This window comes from Drosophila grimshawi, unplaced genomic scaffold (assembly GCF_018153295.1).
Source record: "Drosophila grimshawi isolate 15287-2541.00 unplaced genomic scaffold, ASM1815329v1 contig_848, whole genome shotgun sequence".
NCBI lineage: Eukaryota > Metazoa > Arthropoda > Insecta > Diptera > Drosophilidae > Drosophila > Drosophila grimshawi.
In genome coordinates, this window is record NW_025063692.1 from 9,153,458 (window position 1) to 9,174,067 (window position 20,610).

The 20,610-nt window shown below is 38.6% G+C and overlaps 1 protein-coding gene across 1 annotated transcript; it reads right to left on the reverse strand.

Moving 5' to 3' along the window:
* Positions 1 to 4,286: 4,286 nt before the first annotated feature.
* Positions 4,287 to 18,170, reverse strand: LOC6565567 (protein DDB_G0276689). The gene is made up of 2 exons (XM_001992319.3): positions 16,435 to 18,170; positions 4,287 to 7,808 (listed from the first exon to the last, which is right to left on the reverse strand). Exons 1-2 carry the CDS (start codon positions 16,857 to 16,859, stop codon positions 6,890 to 6,892), a joined length of 1,344 nt encoding a protein of 447 aa, XP_001992355.2. The 5' UTR covers positions 16,860 to 18,170; the 3' UTR covers positions 4,287 to 6,889.
* Between the last annotated feature and the right edge of the window lie 2,440 nt (positions 18,171 to 20,610).

Sequence of the window (20,610 nt, forward strand, 5' to 3'; positions counted from 1 at the left end):
CATCGATAAACTTCCTCGGAAGTAAATTTATTTTCCATTTGCAGTTATCGGAAATAGCAATAGATGCAATCAACTGGATGAAAGTGATTCAGAATTGAATGCAACGAAGTCAAAGAATCGATAACAATCGATTGACATTTCAGGAGTTTCTCGATATGTATTTGTCATCGCCGATATCATTAAGAACCGTGTTTACTCTCGATAACAAATAGTTTGAGTTCTTCTGATAAAAGCAGTGCTGTAGACCGAAACTGAAATAAATATTGATCATATTCGCTTTTTTTGTTCAATTTTATTTTTGCAAATTTTCTTGTCGTTTTACTAAGAATTATCACACTAAAAGCAACTCATAATAAATACGTACAATTATATATATATATATATATATATATATATGTATGGTGTATATAAGTTTTGTATGTTGTATATATTTTATATATATATATATATACATATATATTATCTGGAATATATATAGACATATGTATATATATATATATATATATATATATATATATAGTATATTTATATGTTTGTCTTTGTTCTTCTTTTGGGTGTTTTTTTTTTTTTTTTTTTTTTTTGTTGGTTTTTTGTTTGTATTTGTTGATTTTTATATTTTCTTCTATTTTACAAATATTTATTACTATATATTAATTTGTTCAATATTCTCTTTGCGGTCTATATATTCCATTAAAAAGCACTTATGTATCCTTACTTTCATTGCTATGTATAATCTTTGTTATCTAACGACTACGTGTATATATCTCCATAAATCGAAGCGTGTAGTTAAATCATCGTAAGTACTTATCAATCATGGTTGAACAGAAAACGCAAAATATGTTTATCTCTACAGCAGACGAGACGACACGTATCGATCGAGTAATCTTATCGTTATCAATAATAATGTGTTTTTTCTTTATGTTTTTCTTTTTTCTTTTTGTTTTTCTTTTTTCTTTTGTTGGTTGTTGGTTGTTCATTCATAGATAATTTATCAGTTTACTTAATAGAACTCAAGTAAATCTCCACAGAGAGCATCCCATTAAAGTGGTCCATAGATCAAGAGGTATTATTTTGTGTGTGTGTGTGTGTGTGTGTCTGTGTGTGTGTCTGTGTGTGCGTGTGTCTTGAAAGAAAATCATAAATACAACAGAAATGGAATAAATAACTAAACTGAACGTTTACACGCTACAAAAAGGAAGAAACTTATATGGAAGCCAATAATTAGTTGGATTGTTTTCATATTTGGTAGACATTCTTTCGATTCTTCATGCCCAATTACCGGGCAAGAAGCTGTTAACGGTTCAGTGACTAGCAGATACCCTGCATCTGCTCAAAAATTGCAAAAATAAATACAGGCATAGATACAGAAATATATAGATATATATATAGATATATCAAATATCTGAGATTCAATTGAGGTGAGCAAAGACTTTGTTGGAAAGCGAAAAAGCAACGAGTATCAAGTAATTTCCCATATATACCTTATATACAGGATAGACAGGAACTATCTAGTTTTGCAATAATGAAAATTATATATATATATATATATATATATTTACTCAATTTGCTGCTGACTGCTGCGGGGTATACAAAACCAAAGAGCTACATTTACAGTTTAAATCAATTTTTGTTGTCTTTGTATTGCTGCTGCTTTTTGGGTTTTTCTTTCATTTCATATATATATAAATATATATATATATATATATATATATATATATATATATATATATATTATTATTATTGTTATTATTTTTTATTATTTTTTTTTTTGATAGTTGTTTTATTTTGTGTCGAATACGGTTCAAGCTCATCGAGTCGTTGAACGGCAGCGGCATTGGCCACGAATAAAAACATACACGCCCCCAACCACCCGCCCCGCCCGCCGCAATCCACGCTTCCCTCTCTGCTGACTCTCTCTCTCTCTTTTCTGCACACGACTTGCTCAGCAAAACTCGAGTTTTTGGAAATTTGACATTCAAAATAGCGAAATGCAGTCACTCAACGAAACAGTCAATTTGCATTGTTTCTCTCGCTCGCTCTCTGCCTCTGCCCTCTCTCTCTCTCGCTCTCTGTCTTTGTCTCTATAGTCTCTCTAAGGTTGCTGTTTGTTGTTGTTCTTTTTGGTTTTTTTTTTTCATTCATTTCACATTTGACCCCCAAAAAGCAACATAACCCTGAGCCGGGTCGCACTACACGCAAAGTTCAACTAAGCAAATCGACCCAAAGCAAAATAATAATATTTTTGTCGTATCTTAACCAAGCGGATGATCTCATGGTAGTATCTCGTACAGCCCAAAAAACACAAAAACAAAAAACAACAAAAACAAAAAAACAAAAAACCAAAAAAATAAAAAACAAAACAAAAAAACACAAGGTTAACAGAGCTGCTTACGCATGCATTTCTAGTTGGAACCAAGCTTCATATTTGTCCATAGTCCGAAAAAAAAATAAAAACTAAAACTGATTGCAGAGATATAAACATATTTGAGTCTAGTTGATTCGACTGAAATCGAGCATTTTCGAGTTGAACAAATCAACGTTATTGAATCGATTTAAGCTTTGATTGTGTTTCCGTTTTGTATTTTGATTATCGATTGCCAACTGGGCAAAACATCAATATTTGATTCTGAATACGTTTTTTAGACTTTGTTTGTTTTGTGTACTTAAAAACAAAGATTCTGTTTTGTTTTTTTTGATTAAGTTGTTTTTCTTTTTGCGTTTAAGTTGCATTTGTTCACCAAAATTGGAATTGTGCAAAATCTAAAAATAAAATAAAAGGCATAATAAAAAGTAAAAATTCAATTTTATATTGGTATATAATTTATTTTTGTAGTAGAATTGCTCGAGGCATATGAAATATTAACTAAAATGGAAATAATTGTCATTCGCATATGACTTATATAATTCTACAATTTGTCTAGTTAAACACAAACAAAAAAAAATAATACATATTATTATAAGAAAGAAAAAAAGAAGAAGATGGGATCTATATATTAAAAGAGAAACTTATGCCTAAAGGTATAAACAAATAATGCGTAATCCCGCCAGATACTAAAAAGATAAGGTCAACTTAGGCTATGCGCTTGGTTTTTTGCCATTCATGTTTTTTTTTTCTTTCTTTCTTTCTTTCGATTCATATATTTGTTTTTCATATATGTATTTTTTTTTTTTTTTTGGCAATTAAGACAATATTACAAAATAATAATATTCATTATGCGTACAAGGTATGTATTTAATATACGATATATATATATATATATATACATATATATATATATATACTAGGCCTAGAAAATGGGCTGCTCGAGTTGTCGCCACATTCTTTGGAACGATGCGCCGCCAAAGTGTTTAATGTTTAATGTTTAAAAACAATATATTAATTAATTACATATTATGATTTAGTTGGTAATTGTAACAATTCTTGTTCTTCTTCTTCATCATCATCTTCTTTAATATGAATATTTTGTTTGTGTTTTATTTTTTTGTTTTTTTGTTTTTTTTTTTAATATATATATTTGTTTTTTTTTTTTTGGCGCTGCAACTGAAAACGAAAACGAAAACAAAACGAGGCAAAATACTACGACGAATAAAAAGAAACAAACAAAAGCTTACGATTTAGAGAGAAATGCGAAATAAAATCAATGAAAGCTACGAGCGAAAGTTGCAATGCAACGGACTGAGTGACAGCGAGAGCGAGAGCGGGAGAGGGAGCGCGCCAGCAAAAAGCTCTCTTAAGCTGCGGTCACGCTTAACCGATTGCAACTCTCTTAATCGCAACACTAATACTAAATGCTCCTCGTACGTAACATACATATGTGTTTTTGTATATGTATATGTATTTGTATCTGTATATGTATATATGTATATATGCACAATACACACATTATGTTTCTATATATGTAGATCATATGTTTTTGTTGTTTTCTTCTTTTTTTTTTGTTTTGTTTTTGTTTTTTTTTTTTTTTTTTTTGTATTTATATCTTAGCAAAACCTTAAATTTGTATCACAGCCTTTTTTTCGAAGAAAAAAATGTTATATTTATTTTTTTCATTTTAATTGATTTTCTTTTGTTTTTGCTTTTTGTTTTTGTTTTTGTTTGCCTTAAACTGTTTGTTGTTTGCCCAATTACTGTTTAATAGTTAAATACTTGTTTGTTTTTTATCTTTTCTTTTTTTTTTTTTTTTTGTTTGAATGCACTTTTGTTGGTTTTGTTGCTTTGTTGCGTCAATATTTTAAAAAATTCTAATTGCACTTTTTGTATATTTAAATTGCTATTTAATAATTCATTTGTTGTTCACATTTTGTTGTTTACAATTTGTTGTTGTTGTGCACAGAGTTTCTTACTTGTTCTTTGTTCTTGCTTCTTGCTGTTCTTGTTGTTTTTTTTTTGTTTTTGTTGTGTCTGTGTGTGTGTGTCTGTGTTTAAAAGTTTCGTAAATTAGCAAAAGACTTGTTTCTTCTTCTTCTCTTTAAAAAGGAAAATGAAACCGTTATTCAAGTTAAGGACCGCGCCCCCCTCCCCATTCCAGCCCAGCCATAGCCATAACCATGCAGCATGCACAATCACGAGCGCAATAAAAAGTAAACAAGAAAAGAAGAGAACAAGAAAACAGTGTGGCCGTTTCACATTGCATTGCATTGCATTGCAAGTGTGACCCACGATCACAGTTGAATTGAACGTGAAATGGTGAAATTTACTACAAATCATCACTGGCAGTGGATGCTTTCCAGTTGAATTTTTGTCTGATTCCGATTTTGATTTGGTATATGGTATATAGTCTATAAGCTGTTTTATATTGCGCTCTGCTGAATGCTGTGACTTCAACATGGCAGGGGGGAGGGTATAGAAAACTACCAGCTAAGGCCCAAAAATTGCCAATACTTATTTTACCGTTTTACCGTTCTCTTTCGTTTGGCTTCTGACTAGGAGAACAAAATCTTTTTGTTTTTGCATTTGTTTTTTTTTCCGTTTTGTTTCTCTTCTTTTTTTTTTGTTTTCAGTTGTTCTTTTCTGTTAGAAGTACCGATCTAACAAATTTAAAGCCCACTCTTTAAGGAAGGGGGTGAGGGGGTTGAGGGGTGGACAACAACTACAACATTCAATCGTGGAAAATCTTAACGAGAAAACCACGTCTGGCTGACTGGGGGAAATGATGGAAATGAGCCTGAGCCGCCAACAAACTTTTAGACTGGCCACTGGGCCACATTAATATGGATAATTAACAATGTTAACAATGACATGCCGAAGAGTGTGTGGACGATGATCGTATGTGCATCGCATTGGGGCATGGATTTATCAAAACGATATTGATCGGGATCAAAGAATGATCCATGCAACAATAATTTTATATAATTCTATTGCAATGCATTCAAACTTATTATCAATTATTTATCAACAATCAATATCAATGATTAAAAAAAAATATCAAACAAAAAAAAAAAACAAATTAAATTTAATTAAAATGAAATTCATTGGCTGGGTAAAGCGACTATTTGAGAATAGCGGCATTAACTTAAAGTGTGGAATGCATGTGGTGCAAAACATGTATGTGGAATTTAAGTTAAGTTTAGTTCATTTAAGTTGAGTTGATTTGATTTGATTTGATTTGAGTTGAGCTGAGTTAAATTAAGTTTAGCTAAGCGCGACGATCGCAATTCGATGCTGAATGCCGACTGCTTCTCTTCAGTTTTTTGCGGTTGGTTCCTATTTTCATTTCGATTTTGTTTTTAAAAGCTTAAAAAAATAACAGTAAATTGTCGCCTTACCCAACGGGGCTCTTTGACTTGCGCTCTTCTCTTTGTTACGACTCTTTCCTTTGCTTTAACTTTCTCTTTAGCTGTCTGTCTGTCTGTCTGTCTGTTTGTCTCTGTCTCTCTCTCTCTCTCTGTCTCTGTCTATTTACTTTGATGTATGCGTTGTTATCACTCTGCTTCTTGATTTGATTTGATATTTATGTTTTGCATTTTTCGTTTTGACTACAAATTCTTTGATTTTTGTTATGTGTGTGTTTGTTGTGTATGTGTGTGTGTTGGTCTGTATGTGTGTTTGTTGGGTATTTCTTTCTTCGCTTCAATCCTTAATATGAAAAAAAACAAACTGTTCTAAAAGAAAACTTTTGTACAAAATGCGAGACATATTTTGTGTGTGTGTGTGTTTGGTGTGTGTGTGTGTTTGGTGTGTGTGTGTGTTTCGTGTGTGTGTTTCGTGAGTGAGTGTGTGTGTGTTTCGTGTGTGTGTGTGTGTGTTTGGTGTGTGTGTGTTTTGTGTGTGTGTGTTTTGTGTGTGTGTGTTTGATGTGTGTATGGGTCAGTTACACAGTTGTTTATATTATTGATGTAATACTGTAACCAAACATATCCCATATCCCCCATCCTATCCCTTTCCAACACACACCACACACACTTACACTTACACACCCACCCCACCCCAGCCCCCGTCGCCTACCCATTCGATTGGTCTGGGCCACGAGCCCAAAGCCTTGCCTTGGTCACTTAAGTGTAAAGCTTACGATTTAAAGTCTTATGCATAAAATTAGCGCTAAGTTTAAGTCCTAAAAAAAAAAAAAAACTCTTTGCTCTTTGTCTTGTGTAATTGTAAATGTTTTTGTTGTTTGTTTGTTTGTTGCTTGTTGCTTTTAGGCCAATTTGTGGTTTTTCTTTTCTTTTTTCTTTTTTTTTTTGCTTGTTTTTGTTTTGTTTGTGTCCCTGTTTTGTTTTGAGGGGTGGTGATTGCTTGCGTGGGGGGCGGTGCTGGATTGAGTGATGGAGGCACCTGTGCCTGCTTGCCTGCCTGTGCCTGCTCGCTCTTCCAATCCGCTGCCAATCCGCCGCCAATCGGCCAATCATCCACCAGTTATCCAATGTTCGCCGACGCCGCTTACTGATACCTTCATGTCTCCAGAGATGTGACAACGAGATTGTGAAAAACGCTCGCCGATTCGCTGAGCATCGCTGCCTGGCCGCATGAATCGCTTGGATTTGGACTGGACGGACTGGGCGTGCCTAGACGCAGTGCATCCATGATGACCTCAAAGTCCTTCTGATTCTGATTCATATCAAAGTCAACCAAATGATCCACCAAATGATCCGTGCAGGCGTTCAACTTGACACGCTTATTGCTGTTGCCGACGACGACGCCGCTGCTGCCGCCGCTGCTGTTGCTGCTGCAACTCATCAAATCGCCAGTAATGTTGCCGGCGCCCGCACCGATCACAACAACATCCAACGGACAATCCTCAATCGCCGAAATGAGACGCTGCGGCGGTATATAGAACTGTGAGAGTGCCTCTCTCACCAAACGATCGCTCTCATCTTCGCTGCTGCTGATGCTGCCGATGCTGTTGATGCTGTTGATGCTGTTGCAGATGCTGATGCTGTTGCTGTTGCAGTTGTTGGTGCGCATCCGTTTTCGTGACGCTGACAGCGCTGCCTTCTCCAGTTGCTCGGCACCCTGCGTTATCTCGGGATCGATCAGTGGCATCGGTGCATTTATTGCGCTCAGCTCACGATCGAGTATCTCCAGATCGTTGACCAGATTGCTATTCGATAGATGGCGCTTGCGTGCAGCTATTAACGAGGATACCGCTGAAGAGTTGTTGTTGTTGTTAATGTTGTTGTTGTTGTTGCTGACACGCGGCAACTGATGATTCTCAATGGAGCAAATGGTGCGTGAGCCATTGTTGTTGTTGTTATTATTATTACTGTTGTTGTTGTTGTTGTTGTTGATGTTGTTGTTCATTGGCTTGGCATCGTCCATATTGGTCTGGAAGAGGTTCTCACGTGCCAATTCTGCGCTGCTGTTTTCGGTTCTGTGCCACGCACCACAAACAAACCGAGAGAGGCGTACCGAGAAAGAGAGAGAAAGTGGTAGGGAAAGTTAGTTGTGTTTTCTTCTTCTTTTCTCTGTTGTTGTTGTTATTGTTGTTGTGAAAAGGCCTTCGACAAAGCGACATAAGAGGTAAACACGAGAAAAACTTGTGCAACGGTAAATAAAATATAGATAACAATTTAAAGATAAGAAAATATATCGATAACTTGTAATTGTTACTGGAATCTTTGTGATCCTCTATATGTCCCTAGCTTAAATTGATGTTATCGATAACATCGATGGCTTGTAATTGTGGCTTGAATCGGTGTGACTTGCTGCGTCCTTAGCTTAAATTGATGTTATCGATAACATGCCGTTTAAAATGTAATACACAAATACCACTGCTGTAACGAACAAGGATGTGAACCAGTTGTTTTGGCTGGCATTTTGATATCGATATCTTTGTTTTCGATAACAAGAATAACTGTTGTTCATTTGCCGCACACACGAAATGAATGCCCAATTTGTCAGCGGCACCATTCTATATTTCGATAACATATCGATAACAATTTTTTAGCTCATATGCACACACAAATTTCGATATGTTATCGCTGACGCAATCAAATAATCATAAATATTTACATATAATAAATCCGATAAATGTGTATGTATGTGTGTATGTATGTATGCAAATGTGTGTGGGTGTGTGTATGTGTGTGTGTGTGTATGCAGATGTAACGATGTCAGGCTGATTTACAAGCCAAGTACGCTGCTCGTTTGTTGTTCGTGGGTCGCACTTTAATTAACTGGGCCAACTGTGCGCCGTTTGCTGCTTGGCGGCGGCTGACGGCTGGCGGCCAGCAGCGTAGTAAATTTCAGCTAATTTCTCTTTCAATAAAAGCGCAACCCAACTCCCCCTCCACCTCCCCCTCCCCTACCACAGTCCACCCAACCCCATCCACTCTACCTTCCGCCGAGTACAGAGTGTCTTTTGTGTTCAGCCAATATGCCAAAGCATTTGAAGAAGCAACAACAGCAACAACAAAATGCGAATTAAGTCAGCAAAGGTATGTTAAAGAAGAAGACACAGCCATCAAAAGAGTGGGACGCAGTCAAAGACGAACGACGAACGACAGTAGACAGAAGACGAACGACAGACAGGCGGACAGACGAAAACAGCGACGGCAACGCATTAAGACGCGCAACTGAGCATGTCAATGTTAACTATTAAAGCAGAAAAGAGCAACAAACACACAAACAGAAGCGCGCACACACACACACACACATCGCTGACAAGAATGGCATGGGCAAGGTGCACGCTGGGCGGCAGAGGAGGGATGAGAAAAATAAAAAGCGAAAGTACGTAGGAATCTGTACAACAACAAAAATCAAAACGAAACTGCGAAGAAGAAGCAGCAATAAATCGCGCGCTCCAGAGAGATTTACAGAAAGAAAGAAAAAATCAAAAACCAGAAAGCGTACAACAACAACAACAGCAACAACAAGCACAAACACCAAGCGACGTGCACAAAGAGAGCAAAAACAAAACAGAGCAAAGCACAAATAACGAAAAAAAAAAAAGTGTGTTAGTTTAGTTGTTGCTATTATTGCCCGTTGAGTGTGTTAACTTGCCGTTAACTTGAATTATGATGGACAGAAATGGGAGCAACGACAGCAAAAGCAGAGGCAAAAAGGTAAGCAGCAAAATAGCAGCAGCACTGACCAGACCAAAAACAAAAAACAAAAGAAGTAAAGAAAAAAAAACGAAATAACTAAATTGAAGTTGCCAACAGGCAAGGCAGCAGCAGAAGCAGCAGCAGAAGCAACAGCAGCAGCAGCGAGGGCAGCAGCGCAGTCAGAGCCAAAGCGTAGCAAATGCAGCGCCAGTCATTGCACAAGTGACCCCAAAAATAAAAGTTGCCAGCGGCAAATTGTTTGCTCTCTGTCTGTCTGTGTGACTGTGTGTCTGTCATGCTCAAGTGCTTTTTCCCTCATACTACATGCACATTATGTAAAAAAAAAACACATAATATGCCAAGAAGCTTTAAAGCTCAACTCACAACAAGCAGCAAGCATTAGAATTAATTATCACATATCAGCGACAACAACTGCTGCGAGCGCTTTGCTTGCTCTGCTCTGCGGATCACCAAATGTAAAAGACGCAAAGCTTTGATTTTCACCACTCGACAAACACATGACGACATCAAAGCGCGCCCAAAGCTCACACTCGAATGCTCTTTCAGTTCTTCTTTGACAACAGCATCAGCAGCAGCAGTATCAGCAATTAATGGCAATAAAAACGTTTGTCAATGTTTGAAACGTCGCGCGCTGACATTGAGCAGAGGCAGAGGCAGAGGCAGCGGCCGAGGCGACCACACACTGCATGCGTGCGAGGGAGTCGGACTAAGAGTGAGAGAGCTCGAGAGAGTCGTCACTTGTATGCGTGCGTGCGTGCGTGCGTGCGTGCGTGTGCGTATGCGTGCTTGCTTGCCTGCATTTGCGTTTGCCTTTGCATGGCATGCGACCGATAAGCAAGCGGTATTGTCCACTCTAAAAGTAGCTAGCAGCTAGCAGCTTTTTTTCTCTCTCTCTTTTGTCTTATCTGTGTTTTCGTTTTGCGCACGTTTTCAATGGTCCGTGGCCGTGATGATGGTGGTGAAATATGTCGCTGTATGTATGTATGTAAGTGTATGTGTGTGTCTGTTTGTGTTTGTGGTTGTGTGTGTATTTAATAGGGGAACTCCAAAAGCACTCAATTCATATATGAGAATTGGAGCATATTAAGCATTTCACCTGCCTCTGACATATTGGATCCAGCTATTGACAGATTATCGCACACGAAACTTGATGCTATCCTTCTTACAAACATTTATAATACACACGCATACACATATACAACCCGAAGACTGCAAAAATGAAAAAGAGGATAGCAAAAAAATATATACATGTATATAAAAAAAGCAGCACAAGTTGAGGAAAATGTCACACAATCGAACAAGTGCAAGCAAAGGGGGGCAAAAAAAGGGAAAACCGCTACGTCAAAGTACGAGCAGAAGCAGCAGCAAAAGCAACAGCGGAAAGTCGCGAATATGTAGGACGATGAGGCGCATTTGTCGTTGTTGTTCTTGTTGGTGCGCTGTTTGGGGTCGTTTTGGAGCCGCCGCAGGAGGCGTATGTCAGAGACAACTTCATTTGCTAAGCCCGAGGGGGTGTGTGTGAAGGAAGGGGGGGTGCCAAAACCGATTCAAGCTAAACACAACCCCACTAGCAACCCTCTCTCTCTCCTCTCTCTTTGCATCGTTTCGTTTCGCTTCGTGTAATATGCTGGCCATGCAAATTGAATTTGAAAGCGACTTTAAAGAGCACACACACAGACACAGCCACACACATATCGCTGCTGGTGCTGCAAATGCCCCGTTAACTTTGCGAATAGTGTGCACTAGTTCACGTAGTCTACAACTACCTCACTCACCCCTCTCTCTTCCTCTTTCTCTCATTCGCTCATTCTTTTCTTTTATTTTTGCTTATCAGCCATTTAGTGCTGTTTATGCCTGACACTGACTGATAAGCAATTACAAATGGCAGCAAGAATTTAAGCGAGCATTTTACACATACAACACAAAATCGAAAAAATTGAATAATAATACGTGTTTATCTACTTCAGCATCTATCTTTCTTTCCTTCTTCTATCTATCTTTCTATCTATGTATCTACACAAATCGCCAATTCGATATTCCCGACAAATATCTGTGTATAAAAACTAGCTGTGCACGAATCAATCTCTTTCAAATATTTCAATTTGTTAGAAGCGAATTCAGCTGAAAAAATCATTTAAAATTTAACTGTTATCGCTTCTATGTAAATACACACATACATATGTATATTGTAGGCAACAAAAAAATGCATCGATCAAGTGAAGAAACAGCAACAACAACAACAAGCGCTGCTGTATTGTAATTGTATAATCTAATTGTTCTACATATTTTAAATGCGCGCCCAGACAACACTCGAAATGCAAATGGCGCACGCCCCAAGTTCCGCCTCTATATATATATATATATATATATGTATATATATGTATATATATATATATATATATATATATATATATATATATATATGTGTGTGTGGGCGTATTTGTAAAGTAGGCAATCGCTGCTAGTGCTGCAATCGTTACCAAATAGATGAGATGCTCAACAACAGCAACAAAGACAAGATAACAGAAAACTATAAAAACGTCGCCGCAGTCGCGAATTATTACGATGCCGCAAAATGGGGCGGTGGGTTACAAAATGTGTGCACAAAGAGCAAAAGCAAGCAAAGAAAATAAAAAATACAAAAAAAAGCCAACTACACCAAGAAAGTGAGCGAACGTCTCTCTTTGGCTGTACGTACGTGTGTGTGTTTGAGTAGGTTAAAGAGAGGGCGGTCGGCGAGAAGAGAGTGCTTAGCGCAAAGATGCGGTAAACAATTGAATAAGCGTTGATTTTTTTCTTTTGTATTTTGTTAAATGCAATTTTAATGAAAACAATATATGTATGTATGTAAATACCAAATGCATTACGATAACATTTATTCACATTCATACACACACACATATGTACATACATACTTGTGTACATATTGTCATTTTCTTTTATGAATTTCACCCGTATGCAGCATTAGGCGCTTGATTTTCTACTTTTTTCCTTTTCTTTTAATTAAATTATCGATTGCTGCATGACAACTTTAAAGTAATAAGCACATGCATACATACATATACACACACATGCTTTAACATGCATACATATGTAACTCGATGCACATACATACATACATACATACATACTTATGTATTTATGTATGCAAGCGTCTCGCTCGCTGGTGAAAACATGTCAAACTAAGCAAAACGAAGCAAAAACGGAAACACAGCACACGAAACGGCAACACAGACAGAAGAAGCAGCAGCAGTAGCAGCAGCGTCAGCGTCAACGCCGACGTCAACAGCGACAGCAGCAACCAACTCTCTGACAAGAAGAAGCGAATCAAAAGCTAAAAGCAAAAACTGCGATTGCGATGAATTAAGTTTTTGGCTGCGCGCAAAACACAAAAAACAAAAATAAAAAAAAAGAGCTTCAGGTGTGTGTGTGAGTGTAGTAACGGCATTTTTATTTGTTTTCTCTCCTTGGAGGCAGCAGCAGGCGCACACGCTGAGACAAGTGAAACAAAGGAAGCGCAACAGTAGCATTAGCAGCAGCAGCATAAGCAAAAAGAAAGCCAAAGCGACGTCAAATCATCGCCTATCGAGTTAGATGATGATAGATGACAGTTCAAACAAAGAAGACGGGGGAGGTGGATGTGGGGCTGACATGCGTACGTCAAAATCAAGTACAACGTAACAATATTAACGGTAAAGCAAATGGCAAAGCCAGCAAAACAAAATACAATTAAATAGATTGCTGCAAAAGCAGCACAAGAAGCACAAAAACAAAGAACTACAAAAAATAAAACTGAACATCAGCAACAACAACAACAGCATTAGAAATTCTGGGCTGTGGCGTACAGTGCACAGTGGGCCAAACTATTTAACGGCAAACGCCAGCAGCAGCAGACGGACAAAGAGAAAGAAAAAATTAAAAACAAAAAAAATACCCCCACTCTCCGTCTCCACATCTTAAATACACCTACATACATATGTACAAAGCCGTAACCAGTGATTCATTTATTTTCAAAAATAATGGCAGCTAGCTAAATGTATTTCATTATCATCAGCAATTCCATTGAACAATTAAAATTTGTTTATTGAAGACAGCTAAAAATGCATATCAGTAGTGCATATTGTCGGAGGAGCCCGTCAGGTCACCGATAACGATTAATAGTCACCGATTAACACTCATCGATCCGCATATTAAAAAGCACACACAACTAAACAATACAAATTATCACATTATACACACATACATATGTGCATGCATGTATATCGGCCATGCCGTCTGTTGCCGCAGGCCTGTTCGCAACACATACATACACACGCACACACATGCAAAGAGAGAGCACTCGCAGTCAAAGCATTTGGCTTGCCAGAAAGAAAGAGAGTGAGAGAGAGGGAAGAGAGCGCAGAAAAGAGCATTAAAAATGCATTTGAAAACATAACAACAGCTGCTAATGGATCACCAATCCATGCGCAATTTCGATTTGCACTCGCACACACACACAATAAATATATGCGTACTTTTTTTCAAGATCAGATTAACTACATTTTCTTTTTCTTATGTTTTTGTTCTTTCGTTAAATTTGGACACAGTTGATATTTGGAGTTAAAATTTTATAACTCTTTCGACTTTGCACGGCTATAAATAATTATACACACACACACACACAGAAATGAACATGTTAGTGTCGCTGTGTGTTGTTTGCAAAAGTCTGAAGGTTTTAGTTGCGTTTTGTGTGTTGTTGTTGTTGCTGCTGTTGTTGGCATGTGCTATGCTTGTGGTATTTTATGCATACATATATGTATATGTATGCGTGCGTGTGTGCTTGTGCCATTGTGTACATGTGCCGTCGTGTATGGAGACTCTAGAGGTGCACACAACAACAACAACAGCGCCGCTTGCTATCATCGCTCTTTTATGTTGTTGCTGCTGCTGCTGCTGCTGCTGCTGTTATGGTTGCTTTTTGTTGCAAGTGGAACGTGATTATTTCAACGAGCGCAACGCTTTTTAGCACACACACACAAACACATGCATAAGTCTACTTGTTGTGTGTGTGTATGTTTTTTTTCTACAGCTTTGCTTTGATTTCTTTTGGTTTTTATTTTTGCCTTTGTTGCTGGCTGTAATCGCGCTATCTGCGAAGGTTGTTCCCCACTCTTGTTGCTGTTGTTGTTGTTGCTGCTGCTGCTTGATTTTTAAGCAATTTTTTTTTCGCTTTTCGTTTTTTGTTTGTGTTTTGTTTTTTGTTCCTGTCTTTTATTTTGAAATTTGTTTGGCCGCAAGACGGCAAATAACTTGATTATTATTGAATATCGGGCGATGATGCGATAATTGTGATCGACTTGTGCGCCAACTGTTATCGAATTTTCTATTCATATAAATATGTATGTGTGTTTGTGTGTTGGCAAGTGCCTATTACTTTTTCTAGTTATTGTTGTTGTTGTTGTTGGTGTCTCCCATCTTTATACACGCCCTTCTTTAGCGACGGCCAAACAATTTTCGTTGGCTCGCCTGCTGTTATAGCTGGCATTTCTGTGCCTGTGTCTGTATGTGTGTTTTTTTCTTCTCTAGTTTGCTGCCTCCTCGTTTTGTTGTAGTTTGTGTCGTTTCTGTTTCTGTGTTGTGGACTGCGCTGCTCTGCTCTGCCCGCTGTTGTTGTTGCTGTTGCTGTTGTTTAATGTCTCTTGAGTATCTTTGCTTTGCTTCGTTTTGTTTTGTTTGACTTTTGCTTTGCGATTGGCCTGAATGCAACCGAAAGAAATACTACGGTGAGCATTCACTATAATGAACGAACTAATTGAGGCGCAGTTAGTTGACAACACCCCCCAAACACACTTACCCCACTCCCCAACATAGCGTATATATATATATATATATATATATATATATATATATATATATATATATATATATATATATATATGTGTGTGTGTGTGTGTATGTGTCTAGCAACACTTTGTACATTTTAGCGAGTGCTTACTGTGTCTATCTGCTGTTACTGTTCTTGTTGCTGCAATACAGTCAGCGTCTGCCCGTCTGTCTGTCTGTCTGCAGGAAGCGACAAGCTGACAAGCTGCGGTTGCCTAACCACATCCCCCTTCCCTCAACATCCCCACCAGCAGCACAGACGGAAATATCCTTATGCGCGTCAAGTTACAGTGCAAAAAAAAAGCAATCTCACAAATACACACACGCTACATATATATATATATATATATATATCTAGGCACGCTTAAGCTTAACACGTATTATTTTGTCTTTGGTTATTTTGAAGCTATCGTTAAATTGAACGCACTTGAACTATTCTGAATAATCGGAATCAGTTCTGTTTTTGTTGCCGCCCGCAAAGGTTGTTGCACACCCACACACAAAAATACGCATATAATTTATCAAAGGGCGAATCGCGAATCGCGAATCGCGTGGGTTCCCCCACAGTGCTGTTCATTTGGCCTTTTTTTTTTGCACATGAAGAGCATAAATTGGATGGATTAGTGCGCTTTTCATTATATCTTTGTTTTTTTTTTTTCTTTTGTTTTCATGACTTAAAGCCATATTGAAATATTGAGAAAAAAAAAAAATATATATATATATATATGATTGTATATAGATTTTTAACAGCCAATGCAGTCGAGGCAATACAAATGATATGGAAACTGTAAACTTTATATAACATATGCACAAATAGAGCACATATATTGCGTAGTTTTTAACTTTCAGTTCCCTCAGCACTCCCCACCCAGCAGTGCTAGTCATAGCTGTTTTTTCTCGCTTTCCTTCTGCACTCACAGGTTGGCAACACTGGCACATTCGCATTCACACATCATACACACATACAGACGCGTATGCGTGCGTGTTTGAGTAAGAAGAAGACATATACACGTATATGTGCATATGTTTTGTTTTTGGATTGTTGTATTTGTATAATTCTGTACTTACTTTGGCAAATTTTGTAGGTAACGCATTTGCTTCTCGCGTCGCAGCTCATCGGTCAGACGGCAATAGGTGTTATTGATGCAAACGCTGCGTCGCAAATTCGATTCCGAGTCCTTGATGCGTTCCAGCTTGTGGGCGCACAGCTGCAGAATGCGTTTGCGTTCCTCCCGCTGACGCAACTTTGGCGAGATCATTGGCACGCGCGACCGATGATGATGATACCCAATGGGCGGCGAGACACGGGGCGGTCCAAACATGTCCGACTCATCATCACCGTTGCTGTTTTTGCCGTTGTTGTTGTTGTTGCCTGCATTTGTGTTCGTTGGCAAGGTCATTGTGCGTTGCGGTTGCTGTCTCTGTGTGTGTGTGTGTGCCTGTATGTATATGTGTGTGTGAGAGCAAGAATTGTGTGTGCGTTTGATTGGCATGCAAAGCCTCTTCTTTTGTCGCCGACTCTTTCAAGTCTCTCTTTCTCGCTCTTGCTCTCTTCTTTTATAACTTTAAGCAACTCCTGCTGCTTTTTCTTCGTCTTCTTTTTCTTCCGCTTGCTTAGCTGCAATTGCTGCTGCTGCTGTTTCTTCTTCTTGCCAATGCACACAACACAAGGTAAACCACAAATCGTTCATACGTCGTTTGCTGAGCTGATTTGAACTTTTATTTTTATCTTTTGTTCTCACCACACTTGAATTATAGTGTAGTTAGTAGTATTTGACAAAAATTTTACAGGAAGCAACACTTTTTTTCTCTCGTGATCTTCAGATCGTGTGTGTCTGTGTGTGTCTGAGTATGTGCGTGTGTGTTTGTCTGACTGACTGACAGACAGGCACCTTTTGTCGCGACACGCGCTCGTTTGGTGTTTGGAGTGCGTACGCTGCTCTTCTTCTTCTTTGCGTTTCGCTGCTGCTGCTGCTATGGCTGCGCTGCTGCTGCGCTGCTTGATTGCGTGAGATTTCACTTTGCTTACGGCTTGCTGCTTACTGTCCCGTTATGTTTCGTTAAGTCTGCCTGCATTCATTTATTTATTTATTTGCGTTCGCCTCGCCTTCGAAATTCAAAATAATCCAGGACTTTTGAATTTGGCGCATGTGAGAGAAGCCACAACAAAAAAAAACCAAAAAAAAAAAGAAATATATTGTTTTTTTCTTTTTTTTGTATAAGTCTAGATAATTGTTCTGTTTTAGGCACACTACTACTAACTACTATTGACAAATTGCAATTAAAGTCGGCAGCCTTTCTTAGTTTGATTTTTTTTTTATTATTATTTTGCTGAACGCGCGGCGCAGTCGGGCGGTGGGCAGTGCAAGTTGTGCAGTTGGAGGGCTGAGCTGAGCGGGGGGCGGTCGGGCGACGCACAACACAAAAGTCTTTTGCTAATTGTTTGTTTGTTTCGAATTTGTAAAGTGTTCTATTAATTATAGGCGCCTGTTGAAGTTTGCGTGAGTGACAGAGAAAGAGAGCGGAACGTGTGTAAGTTGGGGAGCGCGTGGTGTTTTTTTTTTTAATGTTTTTTGTTGTTGCTCCGTTACTTGTGCGTTACTAGACCGAACTTTGCCGCTGCCGCTGCTTGCACGTCCGCACAGTTCTCGCGTTCGATGTGAACTGAAATACTGAATGAATGAAGCGCACGGGCTTTGCCTGGCATCAGCAGCAAACGGCCGTTTTGTTTGCCTGACAGCGACTGCGGCGGCTGCTACGAAGACGTCGACGTTAACATCGGCAGCGCGCACAGATGTTCGACTAACTTCGGTTCGGTCTCTGCCCGGCACGTACAAACGGAAGTAGCTACCAGCAGCAGCGAAGCGTCGTCTAAGCTGAGCAGAGCGCAGCAGAGCACAGCAGAGCACAACACAGCGTAGTAGAAGCGCCATTCAAAGAGAATGCAAAGAGCAAGCCTAAAGAGAGCATTGGATGGCGTACGTGCGTGCTCTACTCCCCATATATGTATACATATGTATGTGTGTGTATGAGTGCTGCTGATATGCAAGATTTTTGGAACTCTATGAATGTGTGCGTGCGTGTGTGTATGTGTGTGTGGGGATTTTCTTAGCTTGTTTTGATGTTTGTCTGCTGTGCCATTTGTAACGGAAGTAAAGCGCAAACACACGCGCCATCAGCTCCACAACAGAGCGAAGGGTGGGCGGACGGCGGCGGACACTTCGCAAAAAAAAAGAACAAGAAAAAAAGAACAATAACAATGAGAGAGTCTCGTTGTCGCTGTTGCTCTGGCGGCTTGGCACGCGCTTTGGTCGCAGTCAGTCGTCGCTGCGACCAATGAGCATAAATTTTATAGTTTTCTTTTGTGTACGTACAAGCACATACATATGTATGTATGTTTATGTGTGTGTGTGTATGTGTGCAGCATGTTGTATTTTGTATTTATTTTCGTTTTTTTTTTGTGTTTTCTGGTTGGTTTTTATTATGTAAAAAATAACTGGCCTTATGCGACAACCCCACAAATCGTTAGTGGCCATATCTACTAGGTTGCCGCATCAGAAATGGCGGCGGCGCTGCCTCATCAGTACCAGGAATTGTTATTGAGTTTAACTTGTACAAAATGTGCTCGAATATGTATTTTGCATGCATTTATATTTTTCGTTGAGCTGATAATCCTATAAAGATACAAAAGATCACCCCACCCCCCTCCCAACGCATTCTCTTAGGGATCAACACAAATTTGGCTCTCTTCGTCGCTCGCTACTCAGTTTAGCGCACGTGTGTATGTGTCTGTGTGTGTGTGTACTTAAGGTCATTTTTGGCACTCTCTTATTGTTTCAGAGGCAGGCTGACAATGAAGTTCCAAAGAGAGCGGCTTGTTCATCATTGTGATTATTATAGTTGCTCTTGCTGTTGTTGTTGTTCTTATTTTCTTGTTATTAATTACCACTGCGCTGGCTTCTAATTCGCTGAAAAATTCTTGACTTGCGTTTGTTTTTATTTAATTTTTTCTTTTTATTATTTCATTATTTGTTGTCGTGCCAAAAGAAAAAAAAAGAATTGAGGAGGAGGGAACGAGAATCTAGCGATAAACAATGCAAAATATAATTTTCTTGCTTAACGTCATGACTCAAATGTTTACACACACTTTAACTGTGAATTGTGAGTGTGGCAGCAAGCGAGCCAGTATGGCAAGAAGAAGCATAACCATTTGCTGGAAGCGTAACATAAATTGTATTCGGGTGAATTCCAAAATACAACAAGCAAAAACAACAGCAACAACAATAACAACATTCAAATTATATGCTTATTGACTTAACCTAGAAGATTTTCCTTTTGCGCTTTTGCGAGAACTAACCTCATTTCGATATTTATTATTACGACGAACTGAGGACTGAACAAAAATATGGCGATTGTTTTTTATTGATGCATTTTCCTCGACCTTGCAGGCGTGTGTACGTATTATCTACGTATTATCAGATTTTTACTTGCTGCACATACATACATGTACATATACAAGCCTACACACACACACACACACACACACATGCAATTGTCTGCACATACATATATACACACACACACACACAAACATACAGATGTGAGTATGCACATTATAACTGCTTATTTGCAAAAGTAATCATCACAAAATGCCGCCAACTTATTCGCATTCAGTTCAATGTCACACACACACTTGTTATGTTTGTGTGTATCCTTTGGATTGCATTGACCTTTTGTGGCCTTCGGAAACTGCCCCTGGCCCCATTTGCCAAACAGCAGCGCTATTCCCCTCTCTCACTATTTCTCTCTCTCCCTATCTTTCTATCTCCCTTTCCCGTTCCCTTTTCGACATACAGGTACAGATGTATGTGTGTGTGTGTGTTCTTCAAGATAAATTAAAATTACGTAATTAAGCAGGCCTAACAATTAAGTATTTATTGCTTTCAATTTGCTGCACGATAAGCAAAGCCTCAAACTCCCACCCCACCCACTCCTTTCCCAAAAAAAAAATAAAATAAAATAAAACGCATACAAACACACACAAACATCGCTGACGCACAAAGAGCTGCCAGCGTCAGCGACGACGACGACGGCGACGGCGACGACTACCTGCGGTGGCTGAGCTAAAAGAAATCACCGCGCTTTATTTCAAGATGGTGTTTCATTTTGCTGCTGCTGTTGTTGCTTCTTCTTCTTCCAATGATGATGTTACTGTTATTGTTGTTGTTGCTGCGTTCGTTCTTT